Genomic DNA, 17,502 nt, shown 5'->3' on the forward strand with positions numbered 1-17,502 from the left:
CTGTGCCATTTTGCATTCCCATCAGCAATGAATGAGAGTTCCTATCCTATCCCACATCCTCACCAGCATTTGGTGGTATCGGTTTTATTTTATTTTAGCCATTCTCATAGGTGTGGAATGGTGTCTCATTATTGTTTTAATTTGTATTTCCGCAATGACATATGATGTGGAGCATCCTGTCATACACTTATTTGCCACCTGTATATCTTCTTTGGTGAGGTGGCTGTTCAGATCTTTTGCCCATTTATATATGTTTTTCAAATATTTTCTCCCAGTCTGTGGTTTATCTTGTTATTCTCTTAACAGTGTCTTTCACAGAGCAGCATTTTCCATATGAATATAGTCAAACTTATCAATTTTTTCTTTTGTGGATCTACACTGCCTTTTAAAACACCAGCATAGCCAAACAGAACACACCTTGCCGGCTGTTAACCTGGGGCCTAGGGGCTCACACAGGAGATGTTTCCTAAAGCTAGAATACAAGCCAAAGTGCTGGCCCTGAGGGCCAGGTTGGGGGATGTGAAGAGGCCCAGGGAAAATGTCAGCCAAGTGGTGGACAGCTCTCTGGTTGGCTGTTTTGTTTTGTTTTAAGAATAGTTTCAGATTTAGAGAAATGTTGCAAAGATAGTACAGAGAGTTCCTGTATACCCCAAACCCAGTTTCCCTCATTATATAATCTTATATTAGTGTGGTACATTTGTCACAACTAAGGAACCAATACTGATACATTATTATTAACTACCGTCTGTTCGTTATTTGGATTTTCTTAGTTTTTCTGATCTAGTTCCCATCCAGGATAGCACATTACATTTGGCCATCATAGCTCCTTAGGCTCCTCTTGTCTGTGACAGTTTCTCAGAATTTTCTTGCCCTTGACAGTTTTGAGGAGTACTGGTCAGGTATTTTGTAGAATGCCCCTCGACTGGGACTTGTCTGACATTTTCCTCATGACTCAACCAGGGTTATGGGTTTTTGAAAAGAAGACCACAGAGGTCATTGCCATTCTCATCACATCATCGGATCAGGGACACCGTCTGGCAACCCTCTCCCCAACCCCTTTTAAAAAGCTCTATTTCACATTTCCAACCTGAGAACTCAGCTCCTGCTCAGACCCAGGCAAGGACCGTTCCTTGGCAGTCAAGGCCGAGGCCCCACTCATGCTGGCCTGGCCTCTGCCGTGCAGACAGCGGGCCTGTCTCAGGGATGGAGGATGGATGAGGCAGGTGTCATTGGCTCCACCGCCCACGCTGTGCGGTTGGAAAGAGACAATAACGTGGGTCGCATGAGAAGGAACCTGCCTTCAGAAGGTGTGTGTGTGGGAAGTGTAGTCTGTGCGGGCTCATGCCATCACTCAGGGACACTGGCTCTGGGCGTCCTCGCGGGAGGCTGCCCACGTCTCTCCTGAGTCTGTGCCAGGACAGAGTCACTAACCAGAGGTCCCTGGGTCCTGGCAGGCTGACTCCCCTCTGCCTGACCCAACATCCCCTCCACAGTTCCCCCTTCCCTCTTCCCTCCCACTATTGCCAACCTCTCCTTCCTACCCAGCGGCAGGACCAGGGCTTGCACAGTTTGGTTAAACTGCTTCTCTTGTCACTGTTGCAGTAGGTCCACTGGCTGTCAGAGCCGGAGGGAAAGGGCTGGGGGTGGGGGGAGGGGGTGTGGTACTCCAGTAAAGCCTGAGAGCCACTGGCCTGAGTATTTTCAACTAATTTAACAGTGAAAGTCACTCATCTTCCCGGATCATGCAGCCTGCACTTAGAGCATCAAGACTGGGTTGAGGAGAGGTAGGGCATCTTTTCTGGGCATCCCAACCCTGTTGCAGGGTTCTCCCCTTACCTTTTGTTAGAGAGAAGCTGGGACCTTTCTTTCTGGGATTCTGGCGTCTGGGGAAAGGGTTTCATGTGATTCAATGAATTCACTGCTGGGGAGTTTACCTGTTGGTCCAAGAGAAAGTTCCACAGTGTAAGCATGAATCTAATGACATGGGGAAAATGTCTTTGATGTTATTTCTTAAAGGGAAAAAGCCAGCTAGAAAAGTTGATATGTAAATGTGTGGGAAAAAAAAATAAATCTAGATGTAGTCATGACCTTAATGAGGGGCATCAAAACATTCTCTTTGGATGGCAGGATAATGGGTAATGTTTGATTTATTCTTTGTGCTTTTCTATGTTTTCTAAGTTCTCCAAATTGAGCCTGTATTATTTTTTAAAGTTAAGAAAAAGTGTTTAAAATGTGATCTGACAGTTCTCCACAAGTCCTTTCTGGCTTTGCTTTCCCTCGTCCCAAAGAGATGCTGGCAGAGTCAGGAGCAATGCATTCATCATGCATCATGCATGTGGGGGCAGCTCCACCAGGGTCCCGGAAACCTTGCGTGTCTCCACACAGGTCTCCTGAGCAGCGATTAAACCCCAGCTGATCTGAGGCTTAGCAGAATGCCCCGCGCTTCTCCCAGAACATGAGAGCATGGAAGGCTTGTGAGCAGCTGCTGCCAGGCCATTTCCCACTTCCTCCCCATCTCGCTCAGAGGCCACCATGGGGCAGTTTCTCATCACCTCCTATGTTCTAATGAGGGTTAAGGCTTTTTGCCTGCCCCACTCAGGGTACATCCGCCGGCTATAAAATGGCTTAGTGGCTGCATGGAATTGCTACAGGGCGCCCCATCATCCCTGCTGTGGTCACCTGGTCCCTTCTGTTTCAATGACGTCCTGTGGGGTGGAGGGCACAGGGAGCTGACACCTTGGCTACCCTGGCTTTCACTGTCTACACGAGTAACAAATGGTCTGAATCCATCAGCCTCGACTGGACTCTTCCTGGGTCACATGGGATGATGGGATAACCCTGGATAACCCTCATCACTGTCCAGTGGCTGGATGCCACCGGTGGCTGGGCACTGGCAGTGGCTGACAGTCTCACCCACTGATGACCTCCCGAGGGAGGCTTCTTAACTGGAGAGCAGGGGTACTGTGAACGTGACTGGGAACCAATGACATCTTTATTCTTCCTAACTTCTACCTGAAATTTAATATTTCTTTCGATGGTTAAACGTAGACAACAAACCACAGTAGAATGGGTGGTACCAGTGACTCCGTCACCAGTAGAAATTACAGATATTTTCAGATCACATTACAGTTGTTGCAGAAATCTTGAAATATTGTGTTCAGCACTACTTTGAAATTGTGGTAAATATTGATCCCCCCAGATCTTATTAATTAATGCATCTGTAAAATGGTATACATATTACTATACCATAACTTTGCTGCTAAAATATTGTGATAACTGTATTTCCATCTTATTGGTTTTATTTGTCATCTTGTGTATTTAATTTTATCCAAATATGTTTCTCCATTGTCTGGTCACGAGGCCACTCGGTAATGTATGGGTTACTGCTCGGTTGTGTCCTTGGGACACTATCTTCTCTGGCTCTCAGTTTCTTGTCCTTAAAATGACACAATCAGCCTGTTGGAGAATCTCTAAGGGTTCTGCCAGCCACACAAGTGGTAGGATTATGTGTATGTCATCTCTTTTATTATACACAGCTGAGGGGTCACATGAGGACAGTTGGAACTGGGGGTGCGTACTAACATTTCTTAACAGGTTATTTTAGCCTTCATAATATTATAGAGAACTTCTAGGAATTTGTCTAGGAAATATGCAAAAATGTATCTTCAAATACTTTTCTAGTGAAACAACCCCCAAACAACCTAAACATTAAACAATAGGAGATTAAATATATTAGAATAAATCCATATGCTTGAACAGTGACAGCACTGGAATGATGTCATGGAATCATGCCATGGAAGAGGTGGCATGCTGGACAACTAAGTAAAAACAAAAGCCGTTTGTGACACTTGAAGACTAATATGATTCTATTTTTATAAAAGCATATGGATGTATATGCATAAAACTATAAAATAATATAATCCAACATATTAATATCGGTTATCCTTAAGTGGTGGGGTTATGGTGATTTTACCTTGTGTTTTTCTGTATTTTCTAAAATTTATACCATACATATATATACACACATACGTACATATATATGACTGTAATAAAGAACAATCAGTGTTGTCACTACAACTCAGGAAGCAATGGTGGCAATCCATCGGCTTGGGGAGCTACACCTCCCACCCCCTACATTTCTACTAGCAAGGAAACAGTGAGCCCCTGACCACTCACGTTCCTTGTTACTAAAACGAGCCCTCGCTTCAGGAGGTCGGGGCTGAGAGCACGTGCACTGTGGATCTAAGCCCCCATTCTTTTTCCTCTGCTCCCCCCGCCACCATGGGGCTGGGGGTCTGGCCCCTCCCTGGCTGCCCTGACATTCCTCAGGCCTCAGCAGGAGGGCGAGCTCTGGGGCAGTGAGGGGCATGGCTGCCAGTACCTGCAGGCTGGTGGCCTCCTCTGCCCACCAGGCTTCAAACTCTTTCTGTAGCTTCACCTTGGCTTTGTCCATGAGTAGCTGCAAGTGCTCAATCTCCACCTTCAGCGCCTTCAGATGCGTGAACATTGCTTTATACCTGCAGTGGAGTCAGAGAGGAGTCTTGAAAGTCACTGGCAGGGAGGGAGGGCTCTAAAGAGACTGGCGGCGGCAGGGCCTGAGCCTCAGAAGCCTGGCCACGCAGCCTTGGTGCCTGGGGCTGGGACCTTAGAATTGCCCACCCAGGCCAGAGTATGGCGCCAGCATGTGAGCCCACAGCCAGGTATTTCTGTCCAGTGGGCCGTGGGGCTGTGTGTGTGAGATGACTAACCCCTCTCCGAGAAGGATAAGTACCATTACTGGGCACTGAAGGGCAGGCATCGCTCGAGGCCCTTGCCGTCTATAAACTCATTGAATCCTCTCCACAGCCCTATGAGGAAGGTGCTATTATCATCATCTCCCCCTTTACAGATTTGGAACCTGAGGCCTGGAGAGGTTAAGGAACTTGCTCTATAGCACTGAGCTCATAAACAGAGGAGCCAGGGTTTGAACCCAGGCCATCTGGGGGTGGGGGCAGTGTGACAGGGTGCGCTCAGGGTACATGCCTAGCCAGCCCAGGGGTGGGTGGTGTGTGCTACAGTGACAGCATCGCCCCCTTGAGAGCAAGGAAGGTTTCTTGTTTGTTTTCCCCCAAACATCTCCATGGCAGAGGAGATAGCTGTTGAATGTCTAAATGAATGAATGAACTGAGAGGCTTGTATCAGTAATGACCAGATGTCTGTTTATGCTTGAGGTTCCTCGCTCTGCAGGTTCAATCATTCTGGGCCCCTAAATGGCCGCAGGAGGGTCTTATATTCTCTGGACACCTTGCAGATAAGGAGCTTCAGGAGAGAAGTGGGGGGAAGGAGGTCCTCCATGGTCATACTTCTGGGCTCCCCTAGAGGGCAGCAGCAGACAAGACTCGCCGCTTCCTGGGCTGCAGCCTGGGCTGGGGCTGCGGAGGCTGCTCTCCCTGCCCGATTCGGGGATCCTAGCGCTGGAGCCTGGCTGGGCCTTCTGCTCCCCACTCCAGCCTCACCCTGCCTCGGCTTCCTGCATCTCACGACTGCCTGCTGGAAGGTGGCACCTCCTCCAGCTATTTTAGGACCCGCTTCCAGAGTAGCTGCAGGCCTGGGATGGGCGTGGCCACCCTGCCCTGCCCCACAGCTCCAGGTTGCCCCGAGGGGCTGGGGTCAGGGTGTGTGTGGTGAAAAGAAAGGGCACCTTTTCTTTTCTTCCTCCAGTTGTGATCGCAGCTTCTCTTCCAGCAGGTCTGGCGTCGAGGGCACGGGTGTGTTTTCTGAGATACCTGGAGAAGGGAGATGCTGATGGTTCCCTCCAGCAAGGAAGAAAGGTCAGGGGAGAGTGTCATGTTTAGAGCGGATAACACAGTCATCGTGCGTCCCTGGTGAAAGGGGACCCTGTGAGTCCTTCTGGGGCCTTTGGATGGGCACTTGCTTTACCCACCTCCTCTGGGTGGCAACCTCTGCTCGGCTGAGAGCCCCAGAGGAGGGTTCCATGATTATGCTCCATCCACTGTCCCTCCCATTGTCCAACATCTGTCACTGGAAGGGAATTCTTCCTTATATCTCTACCAATCCTTTTACCATGGAGTTCACTCATTTCCTCTTGAGTCCCCAGGGAAGATGCAAAACACCATTTTCCCCTCCTCTGATACTGAGCCCTTCATAAACCAAGAAGGCATCACTAAAACGGCTCACATCTTACTTTGCATCAGCTGAGGTGCCGAATTCTCCAGCCTCAAATCATGTCTCCCGTTTTTGTTTTTGTTTTTGTTTTTTTTTGTGTGGTACGCGGGCCTCTCACTGTTGTGGCCTCTCCCGTTGCGAAGCACAGGCTCTGTACGCGCAGGCTCAGCAGCCATGGCTTACGGGCCCAGCCGCTCTGCGGCATGTGGGATCTTCCCAGACCAGGGCATGAACCCGTGTCCCCTGCATCAGCAGGCGGACTCTCAACCACTGCGCCACCAGGGAAGCCCATGTCTCCCGTTTTTGACTTCCTTCTGAAGCAGTGGTTCTAAGCCCGATTAACCCAATGTGCACCCAGGGCTGAGAACCATGCTCAGACGCCCTGCCCACAGGGCCCTGGCAAGTCCTAGGTGAGGGCTGTGTCCCCAGACACGCCAGCTGTCACTGCTGGTTGCCGGGTTGCCTGCTCTGGCTGCTTGTGTGCTTGTCTGGAGCCCATCCTTTCCTAGCCTGGTGGGTGGGGTCTATCTTCCCAGGAGGCTCTCGGTGGTTGTACTGCATTTCTCAGCCTCAGAAGGCGTCTTAGGAGTTATGCAGCCCCACTTTTTACTCTTTGGAGGGGAGACGCTATCACACGCTAGGTGCTTTCTGGACATGATCAGACTTAATCCTTCTGGTACTCATTGGAGGTATTATTGCTCCCCTTTTACAGAGAAGGGCATGGCGGTTCAAAGAAGTTAACCTGCCCAAGGCCGCGTGGCTAACTTGAGGAACCTGGATCCAAATCCAGGTTGGTTTGGTTGCAAGGCTCTTGATTCAGAAATTCCTTCGATAACATTTCTGAGGATGGTCATCTGCTTTCTCCCCCCATACTGCCAGGGGTGGGGCTCAGCGCTTTACACTGAGCATACCTTGTTGCGGGCAGCTCTGTTTCCTCTTAATTGGAGCTGAGACCTGCCCCACTAACTTCCTTTCACCTCTCCTTTGGAGCTCTGGAGCAGCACAGTTTGTCCTCCTTCTTAACCTGATGGTTCTTTAAATACTTTAACAGCAACAGCAACAACAAAATACCACATGTGCCTGGAGCTTTATTCCCGGGCGACTCTGCCTAATTCTCTCACCTGAGGGCTCAGTAGCAAGGTGACTTTCTAATCGATCTGAAGTACAGAGCCTGAATCTGGACATCATACTCCAGATAGGCCCGAGAGGGACAGGGTAGAGAAGAGTTCTCCTAGCCTTGAAAAATGTACGTTCTATATCTCTATTGGAGGTGAATTACTAACAAGGACCATTTACTGAGCGCCTTCTATATTCCAGGTTCTGCCAAGCTCTACTAGACGCTGGGCTAGGTGGTCTACTCATCTTACTGCTAATTCTCAAGACAACTCAGCAGGGAAGGCATTACCATCTCATTTCAGTTAGATTCTGAGGCTCGGAGAGGTTGGTGAATAACTCAAGGTCACAGAGCTAATAAGTGGTAGGGCTGGGATTTGAACCCAATTCTTCTGGTTCCAAAGAGCTAGATGTGTATACCAGGCAGCCCCCTAGCATTGTTTTTGTTTTTCAGCAGCTTCGTCATTGTCATGGCCATGTCAGTTTGTCACTGTCTTCTGTTAAGCTTGCGGTCAGTTTACACACGTTCCTATATTTATGAGCGGTTGTCAAACGCATTCTATTTCAGTGTGATTATCCTCTTAATCACAAATGCAATATTTCCCATTTATTGGGGGTTCAGCCTGCTGAGAGGTCCTTATTCTGGCATGCCTTATTCTTTCCCTTTTTGGCTGCTTTTATGTCGTTATCTAACTCATTGATAAATATGCTAAGCCGATCAGGGTTCTGTTCTTTATCTGCCAGGCACCTGCTACTCTCTGTCCCTTGTGTCAAGTATCACCTGTCACTTGTAAACTGGCTGAGAAAGTGTCTCACTCATAGATACCGTAGACTTCCCAGCCGAAGACTACGCTGTCCCCCATGCTGGTGCATCTTAGTGGCCCTAATGAGCCAAACTGCCTGTCCTCGTCACCCATGGTCCCCCAGGCCCAGGCACCGGAAGCCCCTCGAGGGCAGGGACTGGTCCCTCTGCTCTTTGTATCTCCCCAGTGCTTTGTTTGTTCATACTCCACGTCCAGGGTGCCCTCAGTGCTGCCTGCGCTCACTGGCCCTTGTCCTCTCTGGGAAACGTGAGACCTGGTAAACTGAAGGAAGTATCTCAATACCAAACTGATAATGGTAGGACTTGAAATAGAATATTTCCTTTCCTAATGGTTTCAGAAATGGACACATGTATCTCCGAGTCTGTTAAAAAAGAAAAGCTGTGGCTCTCCTTTGCCCTTTTAACACTTTTTGACCCCATACCAAGGAGCCCCCTGAGAGATGCAGTGAAGACCCTGCTCTGGGGTGAAGGCTGGGCCAGTGAGGAAACTGAGGCCAGATCAGGTAGGACCTTGAGGGCCTGGAAAGGACGCTGGCTTTGAGAGGCTGGAGGGCATTGCGGAGAGGAATGGTGTGATCTATTCCTTTGATGGCAAAGCCAAGTAGTTGTTTTGCTGGTCAAGACAAAGCTGCTCCAAACTGAAGCATAGTTAATGTGAGGTGGCGCCAGGGTGGTGAAAGGATCTGGGAAAGAAAGCTGGGGCAAGGGAACTTGGGCAGCCAGAATGAGGGCACAGCATACCCCCAAGACACAAGCTACCCGTGTTGCCATGGCAACCAAAGGGGCCTCTTGCCAAAGTGATGTTTGCTGAGTGAAATGCATTGTAACCTCACCAGGAGACGGCCCTGGCTGCTTCTGCTGCTTCCTGAGGCTTGGCTTATCAGCCGTCTCTCAAGAGAAAGAGGGGCTGGGAACTCAGAGGGAACCAGACAAAGCGGCTGAGCAGGAACAGAGGCAAAGGGAGTAAGTAAAGGGCAGTTGTGCTTTGCAGGTCTCCATGCCCACCGGGACTGGGGCCAGGGACAGAACCTCCCGTCACCTGACAGGGGGCACAAGGAGTCCTCCTTTCAAGCACAGGACTCTGGCTGGGACGGGAGCACCGAAGGTCATAGCCCTGAGTGGCCCATGAGGTCACACTGTGAATCTGTGTGGGCAGCTGGCTCCCACACAATACAGAAGCGAAAGAGAAGGGCTTCATTCCCGCGGCTGTAGATCTGAATGTCACACGTGGAGGAAGCCCTGAGCAGTCAAGTAGTAACTGAAACTTCCAGCAGGGCACGCACAGTCCCAGGCTGACCCCACCTCTGATGTGTCAGGTGTTTGGAACCAGCAGCACAAGAACAAAGGGGTGCTTGCTGGGGAGGCCAGCCTCCTGTGGGTCCCCTTATACCTGGCATGATTCCAGGGGCATTGGAAAGATCACTGTAACTTCTCTTCCCACCTCCCCATACCCTACACACACACACACACACGCCCCAAAACTCTCCTACAGTCAGTAAATGTCTGAAATGTGCAGAATCTCGTTTCTTTCGTTCACTGGCTTTCTACTGGGTGTGCACCTGAGAATCACCTAAGGCGCCTGTAAAAGAACAGAGACTGCTGGGCCCTACCCCAGACGTTCTGAGTTAGGATTTGATGGTAGGTTCCCCTGTGATTCCGATGCTCACCCCTTGTTAAGAAACACCGTTCATGGGGCTTCCCTGGTGGCGCAGTGGTTGAGAGTCCACCTGCCAATGCAGGGGACACAGGTTCGTGCCCCGGTCCGGGAAGATCCTACATGCCACGGAGCGGCTGGGCCCGTGAGCCATGGCCGCTGAGCCTGCGCGTCCAGAGCCTGTGCTCCGCAGCGGGAGAGGCCACACAGTGAGAGGCCCGCGTACTGCAATCAATCAATCAATCAATCAATCAATCAATAAATAAATAAATGAATGAATAAATGAATGAATGAATGAATGAATGAATGAAACACCGTTCAAAGCTCTGTGTCCAGTTTCAGTGCACGTACTCCATGCAGGAGTCACTGGGGATGCAGGACCTGCAGGGGTTCACATAGGATGCTACACGGGGTCCAGCATGGCCCTTTGCCCCCCACCCCCTCCTTCCAGCCTTTGGAAGCCACTGTGGGGCAAAGGAGCTCAGGGGTTTGCAGCAAGGAAGTCACACTCTCTGTAGGGCTGGGCTGCCTGCACTTGGCCCTTGCAGATGGTGGATATCTGAAGAACGATACCCACCATGTGGCTTCTCTGTGGCTCTTATATAACAAGCCCATCACAGATGCGGAAACTGAGTTCTGACAGGGGAAGTCATCTTCCCCGGGATCACACCACTGGTAAAAAAAAGCTGGAGTCAGGACCCAGCTCTGTCTGACTTCAAAGCTGGTGCCTTTTCCTTTGCAAGCGACTGGCATAATGAAGGCAGCCATGGGGCAGATCACTGAGGTGGGTATTGACCTGTCCTTGGTATCTGAAGGCGATGCTCTTTTCCATGAAGGCCTTTCAGGTGCGGGGCTGGGGCTGAGAAAAAGCCTCAGTCTCTCCCCCTGGTGCCGGCCTGTGCAGACTGCCCTTTCCTAACCGAAACCACGGCCTGCACGCTGCTCCCACTGGGTATCTGCAGCTTGCCTGATGGGTGTGAGGAGCTTCACTACCCACGTTACCCACGGGAGCCTGGCCCCCCAAGGCAGCCCCCAGAATACCCACAGCCAGCCTGCTTGTTTCCTTAACTGTGTGTTCAGAATCCTAAGGAAGGCGGTATTGACATTTCCAACCAGACACCAGCGGAAAGGGGCCCTGTGGGCTTCCAAGGAGCAAAGGCCAGTGCCCTGTGCGGGAGAAGGCCGTGAATTATGTGGCTCTACCGTGGCAGACGAGACAGCAGAGCCACGGAGGCATTCCAGCAGGTGGCCTTAGCTATCCAACTACGGATTCGCTCTCTGAACACCCACTCTGGGCCTCCTTGGCCTACACTGTCTCACAGAGCCCAGATCACTCAGCCTCACCTTGCTTCCGAAGTCAAAGTGTCTATTCTACCCAAGATGGATGATGTCAGTAGCTCAATTACCACAATGGTCAGCAGCTCAGAGGCAAAGATTCTGGCTTCCCAATCAGACCATTTCCTGTTTAATGGCTCAAATTTATTGCCAGCTGGAGTGATCACACGCTGACAGGTGCTCAGTTCCACCATGCGTCTTGGTGTTGATTTTGTGTAACACCATCGCTGTCCACGGCAGGCTTGGACTCAAGGGAGTGGTGAATACCCTGCGGACCCAGGGCTGTGGCTGATCATTGCTTGGGTCCCCACTGACCACTGCCGTCCTCCCCGCAGGGAGAATGGGGCACTTTCCGAGAGCACAGATGGCCCAGCTTTAGCACAATCAAAATCCTTCCCCATGCCGGTTTGGAGCCTGGACTCTGCTCATGGAAGGCCAGCTGCGTCCCTTCCCTCTTGAGTAACCGCCTCTGCGTCCACTCTGGGCCTCTCTGCCCACGACCAGACGCCTTGGATGGTGGCCTCTCTCCTTTGGCATTGCTCCCCTCCATTGCTCCCCTGCATTCCTGGAGGAGGACGCGGCCCACACAGAGGGTCAGTGTGGACTTGCAAGCGATACAAGGGAGACCCCAGGACCATCCCGCATTCACAGGAAAGATGCTTCTAGTCTCCTTACTCACTTCCCGACCACGATCACCTCTGCTCAAACGGGAGCTCTCTCCTCCCCCCAACTCTCCACAGTCCTTTCTGCTGGGACCCCAGCTCCATCTCTGCTTTCCGGTCAGCATTCTCTGGTTGCAGCCAGTCAGAGCCTGGCACCTCTTTCTGAGGCTCCTGGTACCCCCTCCCCACCCCCTTCAGAGGCAGGCCTGTGCAAAGGCTGCTCCTGCCTGTGTCCAGCCCACTGAGGCCTCCTCAGTCCTCAGAAGTGTGCTGACATTACTGAACTCAGGGTTTCTCTACGAGCCCGAGTCTCTCAGCAATTCTACCCTCTGTCACTTTCACCTCACTGACCAGTGGTGACCACATGTCTTAATCTCAGTGGCTTTTCAGAGAGACATTAGCAGGAAGCTTGGCATCCTAAAACCCAGCTATATCCTTGTCACACTGGACCCGGCGGGTCTGGAGTGTTCTCAGGATACCTATGACCTGTTGGGGAGGGCAGTTTTCCCCACACCTGTGAGGGTGAGCACAGGCCTTCCTCCTGTGAAAACCTCTGATGATAATGATTAGTGGGGCTTGGTCAATTCTCTTGATTGGCTTGTAAAAGAAATTTTAGGACTTCTAGGAATTGAACTGAGAACCCTTAATAAAATCATCTCCCTCCACTTTTGGAAAACTTATCTGCTACTAGCCAATTTGTAAGCCAATCTGTTCATTTGGCAAAATTTTGTTGTATTTCAGAGTCAAAAGTGAGCTCGGAAACAGACTACACAGTAGACCTGGCACATTTTCAAAGTGAGGTGGCAAGAGTGGGCAGACAACCAAAACGCGCACATTGATGTTAGAAAAGGGCCAAAAGAAATTTCTGGAGAATTTTTTTAAAGACCCTAGTAATTTGCCTTCAGCCCACCTTATCCGCTTCACTGGGGGTAATGTGTGTAGAGATTCTTCCCAAGGTAGGGAGGGGGCTTGAAGGAGACAGCTCAGAAAGCTTGATGAGAACCCTTGGGAATCTGTGTGTTCGTGGTGTGGTGTGTGTGTGCACATGATGTGTGTTTGTGTGTGTGCATGGTGTGTGTTTGCATTGTGTGTATTGTGTGCATGGTGTGTGTTGTGTGTGCATGGTGTATGTGAGTGGTGTGTGTGTGTGTTGTGTGTGTGCATGGTGTGTGCTGTATGTGTGTGCACGGTGTATTGTGTGTGTGCACGGCGTGTTGTGTGTGTGCATGGCGTGTGTTGTGTGTGTGTGGTGTGGACAGAAGTGTGACTCCCCTCAAGAGCTCTAGGCGGGGCATGTGATGCTGTCTGAGGAGCAGGAGCAGAGTGGCTGCCATCTCTGTGGGAAAAGCATGGGCTCCAGCCTGGAGGAGAGTCAGGGTCACCTGAGACCAGAGGCATGCTGGCAGATGTGGAACAACCAGCTCTCTGAAGAGAAAAAGCCCTGATTTGTAGTGTTTGCCAATGTTTGTGGTGTGACTGATTTCAAGCCACCAGCATGATGCTCCTGAATCTGGAGCTGGGAGGAGAGGCCCACGGTCAGTGCTCGTGAGCCAGAGTGAGCGGGTTCCAGCACAGCACTCAGAGCCTCTGGCACACCACTTAAAACTTAGATCCCTTTTAATAAAGCCACCTAGAGGGACCTTAGGAGAAACAAAGCTGGCGGTGGACCACAGGAAGCCTGGGAGAGCTGGGCCTGTTCCTTCTGCTTCTCCAAATCCACTCTCCGCTCTCTCCTCTTCTGTGCCTCACCCCAGGAGCCCGGCTGATAGAACAGTGGGCTTCCTTACCCTCTGCCTTCTGGCTGGACTCGGCCGAGGGGGAACATGGGCAGGGACTGGAGCATGGGAGGAGACAGCCTGAGGTATTTCTTTCCCCAGACATCTCTGTAGAGGCCACGAGCTGGATGCACTGCTTTACTGAAGGTCACAGCTCCTATCAGATAGCCAGAGCCTTTCTGCACAGCCATTTCTTTTTTTTTTTTTAACATCTTTATTGGAGTATAATTGCTTTACAATGGTGTGTTAGTTTCTGCTGTATAACAAAGTGAATCGGCTATACGTATACATATATCCCCATATCTCCTCCCTCTTGTGCCTCCCTCCCACCCTCCCTATCCCACCCCTCTAGGTGGTCACAAAGCACTGAGCTGATCTCCCTGTGCTATGCGGCTGCTTCCCACTAGCTATCTGTTTTACATTTGGTAGTGTGTATATGTCCATGCCGCTCTCTCACTTCGTCTCAGCTTACACTTACCCCTCCCCTTGGCCTCAAGTCCATTCTCTATGTCTGTGTCTTTATTTCTGTCCTGCCCCTAGGTTCTTCAGAACCATTTCTTCTTTTTTTTAGATTCCATATATATGTGTTAGCATACGGTATTTGTTTTTCTCTTTCTGACTTACTTCACTCTGTATGGCAGATTCTAGGTCCATCCACCTCACTACAAATAACTCAATTTTGTTTCTTCTCATGGCTGAGTAATATTCCATTGTATATATGTGCCACATCTTCTTTACCCATTCATCTGTCGATGGACACTTAGGTTGCTTCTGTGTCCTGGCTATTGTAAACAGTGTTGCAGTGTACATTGTGGTACATGACTCTTTTTTTTTTTTTTTTTTTTTTTTTTGAGGTAGGCGGGCCTCTCACTGTTGTGGCCTCTCCTGTTGCGGAGCACAGGCTCCGGATGTGCAGGCTCAGCAGCCATGGCTCACGGGCCTAGCCGCTCTGCGGCATGTGGGATCTTTCCAGACCGGGGCACGAACCCGTATCCCCTGCATCGGCAGGCGGACTCTCAACCACTGCGCCACCAGGGAAGCCCACATGACTCTTTTTGAATTATGGTTTTCTCAGGGTATATGTCCAGTAGTGGGATTGCTGGTTCATATGGTAGTTCTATTTTTAGTTTTTTAAGGAACCTTCATACTGTTCTCCATAGCTGCACAGCCATTTTTGTCTTCAAGTTTCATAACTGCTCACTCCCTTGCCCTCTTAGGCCTGATGCTTCCTGCCTTGCTGCTGTTATTACCTCTGGGGTACTGCGATCTCCTTTGTGGTTTCCCTACCCTCTGCTCACGCCTTTGTCAACAGGACTTTATTCAACTCTCTTCACAATAGCTAATTTGAGTACTGCCACTTGCTTCCCGTTTGGACCCTGACCTGTACAGGTAAGCAACTGTCCGAATGAGGTGCATTCCCTCGAGACAAGGAACGTGTGGGTGAGGGGCCTCCAGGGACCCGTGAAAGGACCCCAAATGAGCAAGAGTCAGCTTTGAACATTTGCTGGGCCCAGAGAGCACAAAGCTGTGTTACAATGGTACCAGTTAAGTGTAATCTTTACCAACTGCCTTTCCTCCCTTCCTTCGTCTCTCCAACTCCTTCTGGGGAAACAGCTTAGCAGGCTGAGGGAAGAAGTGAGTTAGAGAGAGAAGGAGCTGACCATGTCCCTCTCTTCCTGCTGGTTGGCCTTAGCTGGAGAAAGGGAGGGAAGTCTTATCTTGGAGTGAAATTTGAACTATTGTGACTCTAGTTACAATATAGAATGACCAATGTGGGTTTCTGTTGTTTTTGTTATTGTTTGTTTTGCTGGTAATTAACAATGAACAATTGAGTTACTGGGCTGCCCAGTTTCTTCCAGGGGCAGGAGAAGAACTCTCTCCACTGTGAGGATTTATAGAAACGGGGGAGAACAATAAAAAGCAGCCTTCATAGGCGCTTCCCCTATATTGTTCAACATGCAGGCAGACCATCTGTAGCTGCTAGTCCCTCCCAGAGAATACAAGGCGCCTGGAGGAGAAAATGAATGGTGGTAAACTTTCCGTTTTCCTCTTTAAGTAAAATGATCCTGACATGAACGGTAGTGAGGAAAATGAAGATGAATTGGAATTGAATTGGGTTTCACTTTTTACTACCACTTCTACCAACACAATGATTCCACCAGAACAGTAATTTGTGTTTGATTTTTGAACCGTTGGAATCTAGTCCTTCGTAGAGGTATGGAAATTATTATAAACCATTACAAACACACAAAAAATGTTCAAAGAATGATATAATGGCACTAGTATTTTGGAAAACCTAAAAATCAGCAGTTTGCCACAGCTGCCTTAGACTTGGGCTTTGTTTGGAGCTAGAACGGTTCAGAATTGGTGGAGGCTTCCTTTGTGCCCTCCCCTAGCCCCACCCTCCCTCCCTGAAGGTAACATCACTATCCTGTTGGAGCTCCATAACCTTCCCTCCGTGCTTTTATATTCATGCTCTGTGTCTTTAGTGCCCTGTAAACATTAATTACTTAGCCATTTCTTGACTTAAGGGGTGGCAGAATGTTCTCTTTATAACCGTTTGTCGGACTGTGCACCTGTACGTGTGTGTTTGATGAATCTTTCATGTCCAAAGCTCCCATTCCCTCCCCCCTGACAAAAAGTATTGAAAATTTTGGAGTTTACACACATGGTATGGGTCCACATATATCCTTCAGCAGTTTTCTTTCTTTCAATCACCATTGCGTTTTTGAGACGTATTCACACTGCTACAAGTTTATCCATGTTGAATTCTCTAAGGTGTTCCACTGTAGGATTGTATCACAGCTCTCGCTCCCTTATCCACTTCCTATGGGGGACCTTTGGGTGGTCTCCTGTCTTGGTTCTTGTTCGTTTGACTGTTTGCTATGATAAGAACAATGCTGCCAGGAGTGCCCCCTCAGACACACATGTGACACCGTCTCAGGTATATGTTCCTAGGCGTGGAATTGCCAGGTGGTGGAGGTTGCATATCTTCTAGATATTGCAGAGATCAGATATTGCCAGATTCATCCTCAATGGTTGGTCATAGACTTTATCTATGCAATTCACTTCTCCCTGCTTCTCTTTTCCTTTTCTTTTTTTATATGGAAATTGCTCTGCTCTGCTCTCTGGGTGTCCCCTGCCCACAGCTCTCTGTACAACAGTGCCCTCACGGTTTTCTGAATAGACATCAGTATTTTCAAAGCACCACTTAGAGCTTTATGTTGGTTATTTGGAACACAAAGCACCCATCGTTTGTACCTGAGCACAGATGACCCTGGTTTCCTGTTGGTAGGTCTTCCCCAAACTCATCATCAGTTTCCTTGGGGATTTAGGAAGGTCTTACCCAGCTCCACTACGCTTGCAACAGAATAGGTCCTGCGAAACAGCAAGAACTTTTCTGGGCTGAGACTAGCCAAACACAAGAGAGGACAGATGGAGGAGCCGGCCGTGGTATATTTTATCAGATACGTCTTTGCAGATGAAGTCAAGAGGTTAGAATTTTGTCTACTGTGTTTGATTGTTATGGACTGTGTCCCCTCCAAAATTCACATGCTGAAATCGAATCCCTAATGTGATGGTATCTGCAGGTGGGGCCTTTGGGAGGTAATTGGGTCATGAGGGTGGAGCCCCCATGAATGAGATTAGTGCCTTTGTAAGAAGAGACCAGAGAGCTGGCTCGATCTTTCCAGCACAAGTGGACACAACGAGAAGCCGGCAGTCTGCGCCCAGGAGAGGGACCTCACCAGAACCTGACTCTGATCTCAGGCTTCCAGCCTCCAGAACTGTGAGAAATAAATCTCCACCTAGTCTGTGGTAATTTGTTACAGCAGTCCCAACTGATGGAGACATTGGTCAAATGCCTAATGCACTCAAAGCAGCACACACGGTTTCTGCACATCTGCACAATGAAAAAAATGGCTCTGGCAACTGGTAACAGGATCATCAATGTTCAAGTGCTCAAAGGAATAGACA

The 17,502-nt window shown here is 49.6% G+C and overlaps 1 protein-coding gene across 3 annotated transcripts in view; it reads right to left on the bottom strand.

Moving 5' to 3' along the window:
* The window catches only part of KIF6 (kinesin family member 6), a 424,730-nt gene that overhangs the window by 16,669 nt on the left and 390,559 nt on the right, over window positions 1-17,502 (bottom strand). For all 3 annotated transcript variants that reach the window (XM_082639032.1, XM_082639031.1, XM_082639033.1), the window contains 3 exons: window positions 5,681-5,765; window positions 4,382-4,517; window positions 1,837-1,934 (listed from right to left, as the gene is read on the bottom strand). In XM_082639032.1, the coding sequence (XP_082495158.1) occupies window positions 1,837-1,934; window positions 4,382-4,517; window positions 5,681-5,765 (319 nt within the window). The remainder of the gene's footprint in view (window positions 1-1,836; window positions 1,935-4,381; window positions 4,518-5,680; window positions 5,766-17,502) is intronic.

This window comes from Mesoplodon mirus (genome assembly GCF_964341445.2).
Source record: "Mesoplodon mirus genome assembly, chromosome: 12".
Lineage (NCBI taxonomy): Eukaryota > Metazoa > Chordata > Mammalia > Artiodactyla > Ziphiidae > Mesoplodon > Mesoplodon mirus.